This window comes from Propithecus coquereli, unplaced genomic scaffold (assembly GCF_000956105.1).
Source record: "Propithecus coquereli isolate 6110/MARCELLA unplaced genomic scaffold, Pcoq_1.0 Scaffold44, whole genome shotgun sequence".
NCBI lineage: Eukaryota > Metazoa > Chordata > Mammalia > Primates > Indriidae > Propithecus > Propithecus coquereli.
This window is the reverse complement of record NW_012150174.1, coordinates 14,043,756-14,053,298: the sequence shown is the minus strand read 5'-3', so window position 1 is coordinate 14,053,298 and position 9,543 is coordinate 14,043,756. Positions and strand designations below refer to the sequence as shown.

Below are 9,543 nucleotides of genomic sequence, written 5' to 3'. Positions count from 1 at the left end.
TTGTCTTCTCCGAAGTGTTTATTTCCTCTCTGAGCAGGGCCAGGCCTTACTCTCTTTTCTCTGCTAGTCACTATGTAGAACTAGTCCAGAAAGCTGGGCTGCACTCTACAGCTCCCTTTTAAGCCTTTCCTCAGTAGGACACCTCAGTAATTCCTCACTGGAACTAGGAACACGCCCAGAGAGGATTCAGTGAGAAAATGAAAATGCATGAGGAGAAGGCGATGGGGAGAACTGCAGTGGACAGCCCGTCATTGCTTAATGCTAGCATCAGTAACCCCATTCCCCACCCCACACAAAGCGCCCCCAACTCTAAGGTTCAAGAAGTCAGGTGGGGAACTTTTCTATTTTATTCCTTATTGTCCCAAATCTATTAGATAATGGTGTATATAAGGACTAATAGTTAGATACCAATATATATAGCTATAAATATAATTTTAATTGAATTAAAATCTTGATGATGTCACGTTTCTGTTCTATTGTTCTGGATGTGGAGAAAATTTCTATGTCACTTAATGTAATTCAAATATTTTCTGGCATTAGTAATAATTATGTAAACCCCTCTTACAAATTTTAACCAGTACTTTTTCATATCTTCTCTATTTTCTTCCTAAAGTTTACTCAGATTGATGTTTAATCTGTTTCTCCCATCACACTCTAACCACATTTCCTCTTACTTCACTCCTTTTCTCAAAGGGGAAAATGTTAAAAATCCATGAACCCAAAGGTAGAGATATCTCATTAGATTCCTCTTCAAGCAGGACGTGAAGATTATACAGGAAATACAGAGACCTTAGGAAACGTTTAGTTTTTTGGAATAATTTGAGAAGAATTGGCATTTGTTCATCAAAATGGTTGTATTCAGCAGTAAAGCCATCCAGCTTTGGGTTTTTTTCTTTGTTGGAAGACTTTTTATTGCTGATTCTATCTCATTACTATTATTGGTCTATTAAGGTTTTTATTTCTTCTCGGTTCAATCTCATTAGTTTATATCTGTCTTAAAATTTATCTATTTCCACTATGTTATCAAATTTGATGGTTTAGAGTAGTTCATAATATTCTCTAATGTTCCTTTATATTTCTGTAGTGTCACCTATAATGTCTCCTTTTTTTGTTTATGATTTTATTTTTTGAGATCTTCTCTTTTTTTTGATTAGTCTAGCTAGCAGTTTATCAATTTTATCTTTTTTACAAAACCAACTTTTTGTTTTGTTGATCCTTTTCATTTTTTATTTTTATTCTCTATTTCATTTAATTTTATGCTGATCTTTATTATGTCTTTTTTTTTTTTTTTACTAATTTTGGGTTTGGTTTTTTCCTTCTTTTTGAGTTCTTTGAGAAACATAATTAGGTTATTTATTTGAAATCATTTTACTTTTTTTTTTCTGAGACAGAGTCTCACTCTGTTGCCCAGGCGAGTGCCATGATGTCAGCCTAGCTCAGAGCAACCTCAAACTCCTTGCCTCAAGTGATCCTCCTGCCTCAGCCTCCTGAGTAGCTGGGACTACAGGCATGTACCACCATGCTCAGCTAATTTTTCTATTTTTAAGTAGAGATGGTGTCTCGCTCTTGCTCAGGCTGATCTTGAACTCCTGAGCTCAAGTGATCCTCCCACCTCCGCCTTCAGGAGTGGTGGAATTATGGGCATGAGCCACTGCGCCTGGTCTCATTCTACTTTTTTGATGTAGGCATTTATTTCTATAAATTTTCATCTTAACACTGTTTTTATTGTATCCTATAGGTTTTGGTATGTTGTGTTTCCATTTTCATTTTTTCAAGAAATGTTGTGATTTTATTCTTAATTTCTTCATTGACTTAATGGTTGTTCAGGAGCATGTTTAATTTCCATGTATTTGTGCGGTTTCTAAAGTTCCTGTTGTTATTGGCAATTTGTGTAACCAAAGCATTTGTACCCACATAATATTCTGAAATAAAAAAAAAAAAAAAAAGATGCTGAAATAGCGTGGAAAGGCTGTCCTGCCTGCAGATCCTGGCCAAAGCTGAAAACACTGCCATGAGTCAGATTCCCTGAGCCAATAGGCCAGGACATCTTGGCAGGTAGATCACAGTGGATCTCCCATCCCATTCATACTTTTGCCGGATACTGCTTGCAGATGACACTTTCTCTGGGTTTGGTCTATCCTTGAAATACTAATGGCATCTTTGTAGATCAGGAAAGGAAAATAAAACAAGGATTATGGGTCAAGTGTCCACAAATCCATAGATTTTCTGGGATTCATATCTAGAAAAAGAAATTGGTATCCTAGTAAGAAGTTTAGCTTCTGAAAGAGATTGTAACAGTTCTTTCATACATACAACCCACACTGATGTCACTACTTGAAGCCAGGAATGGGTGATAGGGTTTCTGATGAAACTAAACACACACACGCTATGAAAGCACTTTCCAGAATTAAAGTTTGCAGAGAGTGGCTGGCCTAGAGATGTGAGAGGTATAGACCCATTTTGCCTTTGGGAACTGAAACAATCTTCCTTTGTCTCAGAAATTAGATATTTCATATCCATGAACTCATTACTGGAACAGGATCCCAAACCAATACATTAAGCTTTGGTTTAGGACAGAGTTCTCCAGGAGAATAGGTTGAGGTAACTGGAAGGATGAGCATAGCAAAAAAGTAAGGAAGAAAGAAAAGTCAGAGAGAGTTTCCCATGCAAAATGATCCTGCAAACCAACAGGATACATTAAGCCAGGTAATGTGTATCCATACAACAATGAACCCCAATATGTGAAACACTAAGAAGCAAAGGGAAAATGACAAAACAAAATGAGACATTTCAATGCATGTATTATTGCTAATATATCTAGCAAATTAAAATTAATCAAGAGTAGTAAATTCGACAAACATAATTTACAAACTAAGAAAATGTATAGTAGATAGAATAATGCCCCTCCAGAAATTATCCTCTTCCTAAACCCCAGAACCTGTGATTATGTTGAGTTATGTGGCAAAATGGAATTTAGTTTCATCTAAAATTCAGATGAAACTAATCAATAGACCTTAAAATAGGGAGATTATCCTGATTTTCCACATGGCTCAAATGCACTCAGAGTTCTTAAAAGAGAGAAAGGAAATCACAATAGGGCAGTCAAAGGAAAATATGACCATGGTAGAAGGGCAGAAGTAACATTGCTGGCTTTGAAGATGAAGGAAAGGAGCTTCTAGAGGATAGAAAAAGCAAGGAAAAAATTTTCTTCCCAAAAGGCATGCAGTCTTCTCAACACCTTGCTTTTAGACCAGTGGGATCCATGCTGGACTTCTGAACTACAGACCTGTATGATAATACATCTATGTTGTTTTAATCCATGACATTTGTGGCAATTTTTCATAGTAGCTATAGGATAATAATATATTATCTTAAAAAAAAAGGCATTTGTATGTTTTAAGTACACATGAAACACATGGACACTTTAATACATTATTAAGAAAATTAAGAAGCTACATTAATGAGGGGACATGGCATATTTAAAATATTTATAATAAGAATACACAATATTATAAACATGTCAAATATTTCCACATTGATATAAAGATTCAATATATACATCAGTCAGATAAAAACCCTAAGTATGTGCATGTCTGTGTCTGTTTGCAAATTGAGAAACTGCTTACAAAACTTTCATGGCAATGCAAAGTGCTTAGAATGGCTAAGAAAATTTTGAAGAAAAAAATTGCAGGACTTACTCTCCAATATCAAGCATATAGAAAATTTTAATTGTGTTTGTATAGTATTGGTGCAAGTTTATACAAATAAACTAATTAAAGAACAGTGAAAATACAGGAACATTCTTAGTCTTTTGAGAATTGTGACTAAACTGACTGTGTCTGATTTGTTTTACACTGAAACTCCCAGGGATCCGATAATCACAGGCTACTAAAACCCTCAAGCTACATTCTGTCCTAAGGGAAAGGAATTAATATGGTGGGTTCCATCCCTTGTGTGGGAATAGAAAATGGAGGGGGCCATATAGCCTGAGTTATCTCCTGGGAATATGGGAAAAGGCATAAATATTTTCATTTTGCCTCTTAATAGAATCTTTCCCAGCCTAAAATTCTACTTGCTTCCTTCAGAATAGAACTTTCCACTAAGCCTGTAAACCAAGACAAAGAAGAGAGTCTGGTGAGTTGAAAACTGTGGTCGATTAGTGAGGAAAAAAATACTAAAGTGGCTCTGTGATTTTATCAAATAACAGAACCTCTAGCTTGCTCAGTATAAAAGGCAGAGCTAGGACCTAGGAAGACACAACCCTGGGAAAAAGGAAGCCTTCTGACACCAATGGTTCTATAATAAGGAGATAGACAATGGTGGGAGACTTGATTTCATGTGCACACCAGCTAATGTGACCAGTGGTACAGCAGGGAATTCAGGAGGAAATTGCTCTTTGGGTAGATACAAAGAAATTAGAATGGGCTTTGACTGAACCAACAGACCTTGGTTTGGATGTTTTCTTTGTGTTACACTTTATAGTTTTAATGATTAGTGGTTTGTATTTTTTCCCCTAAAAGTATTACCCGAAACTGAAGGAAAATGTGCTTCCTGTTGGGAGGCAGTGAATCTATGCTCCAAGAGGCTGAAGTGCAATTTAGCCCAAATTACAGAGACATTTTGGGTTTTTCTTAGTCTCTTGCTTTTCAGATCACAGTAGGTGAAATGACTACCATGTTAGGGAGGACAAGACTCTATTATTCTATGTTATTCAAATAAGCAGAGTATTTGTAGGAGTTCTGTCTGCATTAGACCTGGAGATGTATCTTAGAACAGACTTTCACTCAGGAGACTGCCTTCAGACAGTGGGAACCAGTTGCCTTCTCCTAGGTTGATGTAATATGCCCACTTTGGCTAACTAAGGGCACTGTTAATGGCAGAACTAAGGGAGGGAAGCTCACTAGGTAAAGCTGTGACTAGGGACTTGGCAGAGACATCACCAGATCCTACGTAGCTCGAGCTACTCTTCTTTCCTTATGGCCAAGGCTACAGATCCCTGCCAAACACAATAATATAGGCTGTTGTGACTTGCTTGCAAGATCCACTTCCTTTCCTTAAAAGCTTTTTGAAGGTCCTTGTAAATTTGTTGTGGAAGGTAAGACCCAAACATGGTGCATGTTCTGTATGGCTTCTCCAATGCTGGGCTCCCCAGTATCAATGTTCCTGACTCCTTTTCCTTGCCTGTTCAAAATCTCTATCAAATAGGTCACACAAACAGAGTTAAAACTCAAAGGGTGTTTTCAATGGCAAAGCCTACCTCAAGGACAGGTTCTATTTAATACAACGATAGGGACAAAACATTGATAGGCCAGAATTGAAAACATTGGTGTAAACACTTCTTTATTATTCTTTGTTTCATCTCTAGGAGGTGAGAATCTGCTCTGCTTGTCTTTGCTATAGCACTAGGTGTTTTCTGTGATGGAGGCATCCTCAGACTCACTGATAGAGTTGTCCCTCCTACTAAGATGAGGGAATAGAGATCCTCCAAGGTTTAGGACATTGACTCTCCAGTCATAAATTATCCCCTGTGCATGCTGTTCTCTGCTTGAGTCAGAAAAATGCTGCCCACTTGTCACTGTGTGTTTTCTGGTACACAGATTCTCTTATATGTACACGTGAGTAAGCATACATTCTAATCCGACCATGTTGCAATTACTGTGGAACAAAACTCCCACACCAACCACAGCACTAGAATCTGCCCTTTTCCCCTTCCTCTCTCATTCCTTTTTCTCCTGCTTTATCCAAATTCTTCAGTTATTTTATCAGACCCATTGCCTCAAACATATTTGCTTTAGAAAAGTCAATTTTCCCCCTTTCCTCATAGTTCAGCTTCATCTAGTTTGATATTTTTATTACTCTCTCTCCCTTCCCTTCCTGCCCCCTCCTTTTTCTCTTGCTTGTTATTTTTTCCCCTCTATTTTGAACTTGGACTTATCCTAAATAATCTGCATCAAGAAAGGAACAAAATTAATTATGTTGAATCACATGAAATTACTGACCTACTAAAATAAAGCTTTCAAATAGTTTATTAGTAAAATATACAAAGAAATGAAGTGGGTCGAAGGGCAGAGAGAAGGGGCAACAGGCTGCCAGCCATGTAGGTGTCAGGTTTTCCTGGGGACAGGAGGTGCTTCACATGTAGGAGCCCTGAATGTGACAGTTGCCTTCCCCAGTGATTTTCAAACCAGAGTAAAATTGTTAGCCTCCACAGTCCGTTCTGACACTTGGTTTGTCCTCAGGGCTCCAGAACCAGAGAATCCCAGACTGCAGAAACCATGTATAACTTGAGCTGTTACAACCCCAGTTCCTTTATCCTTGTTGGAATACCTGGCCTAGAGAAGTTCCACATGTGGATTGGGATTCCCTTTTGTGTCATTTATGTTGTGGCTGTTCTGGGCAATGGTATCCTCCTCTGCCTCATTGCAGTTGAGCACAGCCTCCATGAGCCCATGTTTTTCTTCCTCTGTATGCTGGCCACCACGGATGTCATCTTGTCCACTGCCACAGTGCCCAAACTGCTTAGTAACTTCTGGCTTGGCTCCCAAGAAATAACCTTCTCTGGTTGTCTCACTCAGGTGTTCTTCCTCCACTTCAGCTTTGTAGTGGACTCAGCCATCCTGTTGGCCATGGCATTTGATCGCTATGTGGCCATCTGCTTTCCCTTGAGATACAACATGATCCTGACCCCACAGGTGGTCATCAAACTTATGGTGAGCATCATTGTGAGGAGCTTCTCTGTCATCCTGCCAGATGTTTTTCTTATAAAACGGCTACCATTTTGCAGGACACGTATCATCCCACACACATACTGTGAGCATATAGGTGTTGCTCGGCTTTCGTCTGCTGACATCTCCATCAACATCTGGTATGGATTTGCTGTCCCTGTCATGACTGTCCTCTCGGACGTGATCCTTATTGCTGTTTCCTACACCTTCATCCTCCATGCTGTCTTTCAACTCTCATCCCAGAGTGCTCGCCAAAAGGCCCTCAGTACCTGTGGCTCCCACGTCTGTGTCATCCTCATGTTTTACACACCTGCCGCCTTCTCCATCCTTGCTCATCGCTTTGGGCACAGCGTCCCTAGAAATGTGCTCATCCTATTTGCTAACCTCTATGTGGCCGTCCCTCCTGCTCTAAATCCTATTGTTTATGGCGTGAAGACAAAGCAGATCCAGGACAAATTTATTCTCCTCTTTTCTTTGAAGAAGGCGTGATGAGTGGACACTGAAGGAAAAATTTAGGTAACTTCGATTTGGTGAAATTTTATGTAACACAGAAAGACATAAAAATAAAGCTACAACTGCTATTAATTTGAAAATTGAGCATTCTAACCAAGTGCAAAATATAGGCAGGAGGGAGAGGGGAGAATGAAAATCTTATAAAGTTCTGGAATATCAAGGGTTTTCTTGATTTAGTTTTCTCACCAATTGTGTGAAAAAGCTGATGATTGATACAAAAGAGCACTAAATTAAGGGTTACACCTTTCCTATTGCCAATCTTAAAATATTTGAAGGATAGATATTTCCTAACATGCATTTCAGCCCTGTATTTCTCAGCTTATGAATTGAAGGCAACACCTTTTGTTTTCCCTTTTAAGTTGTTATTAATCTTCTCTGCTATGATTATGTAACTTACTGCTTCACACTTCTTCAGTCTATATTTTATACATGAGTAATGCCTCCTTCTGTGTTCTTTATTACTTTACTTTTTTCCCTGCTCATCTTAGATTACGTAGAGTTTCTCATCTTTTGTACGTATTTTCTGTAGTTGTATGTTCCAAAAAATGTCTAAGGGTTCACTTTTCACAATTGTTGGCCTATATTTTACATGTGTTAGCATATTTAATTCACAATATAATGTTGGTAGGGTAATATTAGTAAATTTGGTTTACAAATGAGGAAAGAGAAACTTATAATAGAAATGTAGTTAATAGACTGAGGATCTAAACCCAGGTCTGTATGTTTCCCAGTTCTGAGTTCTTTATTTTCCTCTGGGTATCTGCTTCTCAAATGGCTCAGATAGCACTCAAACTTAATTTCTCCAAAACTGATTTGGAATCCTTCCATGTTCATCTGTAAAAAGTGCTTTTCTTTTCTTTCTCTCTTCCTTTGTGGTAAATTGCACCACTAAAACCATCAATTGCAAAGCCACAAACCTGTGGCTTATCTTTTATTTTACCTAAATTATCCTCACACAAAATTAACTCAACATTTAAGTTCAATATCTTTAAGTATGAGGTACCTATAAGTCATTCCAGTGGATATATACATGTCATCCTCACCTTCATTGTGGCCATTGAGCTCAACTGGACTCTAACCTATTACTTATTTCTCTGAGAGTTTTTCAAAGTCTTCTTGAAGGTGTTTTAACCTTGCTCCACCCAATCCATTCTCTGTAGAAAGGCCAGAGTGAGCATTTTGTAATTCACATATGATTGTGTCACTTTGTACCTTGAAACTCTTCAATGGTTCCATTGTCCTCAGGATCATGCACAAGTGTTGTCTTTCCTTAGGATCATTGCAGGGAAGGGGAGAGTCATATGAAAAGAGCTACCTCTTGTAAAATTAAGAGCCTTGCAGGTTACTTAACATTTATTTATGCTTCATTGATGTTAATTTACACATCATTTACATTTCACTGACTTTTTAACCAAGTAATTCCATTAGTGATGTTTTTCTTTTATGTTGTCATACTCAGAGTTTTGTCTTTTGACATAAGATAAAACTTGGTATGGGAGCCATCCATGCTCCTATTAGGAAGCTGTGTTAGGATAACACCAGCTATTTCCTAAAATCTCCTCTGATAAAGAAGCTGTACATTGAATCAATATGAACATGTTAAATTACTTGTGAGTAAGAAGTGAAGAGTAAAACTGGTAAATTCTGAGTAAAATTCTGAGATAAGACCCTCTGTGTGTGCGCATGTGCACTTGTGCGTGTTGACGTTTTCATTGCTCTGTCATATCCTTTAGGCAGTTCAAAAGGGACACATGCAGGGACTGCTTTGTGTATGCCTCCATTAAAAACTGTTATATTTATTTGCTTGTGTATCCACACCTATCTTATGGGCTTCTTGAAGGCAGAAACTTAGTCCTAGGCATCTTCTTATACTCTATCTAATGAACATACCTTAGAAACCAGGTGTTCTCAATGAATGCTTGCTGTATATTCAAACTTTAGCAGAAATCTCTTCCTCCAAGCCATTATCTTTAACTTTTCTTTTGTTTCTTCTCTAACCAGCTTAGATTCCATACTAGGTTATTTTAGTCATTGCATTGTTGGTGTCCTAAACTCACCTGTCTCTCCTATGTACTCAACTGAAAAAATATTGCTGGAAACTTGATGAATATAGCTCTGTATCTTGGATAAGTGGACAAAAACGGCTCTGAAGGACAGACTGATACCACAGTACACCTACAACACTTGCCTAGTTTTGGCTTCTCAAATACACCAAATTTCTCCTCGTCTCTTCTCTTTCCTATCCTTTGCTTAGAGGCTCCTTTTTCGGCTTCAATAAAATTCCTTCCTCATATATTCCTTATTT

The 9,543-nt window shown here is 38.0% G+C and overlaps 1 protein-coding gene across 1 annotated transcript; it reads left to right on the top strand.

Annotated features, from left to right (window-relative positions):
- The first annotated feature begins 6,275 nt into the window (after positions 1-6,275).
- On the top strand, positions 6,276-7,214 carry LOC105818376 (olfactory receptor 52H1-like). Its single transcript, XM_012654333.1, has one exon. It carries the CDS (start codon positions 6,276-6,278, stop codon positions 7,212-7,214), a length of 939 nt encoding a protein of 312 aa, XP_012509787.1.
- The last annotated feature ends 2,329 nt before the right edge of the window (positions 7,215-9,543 follow it).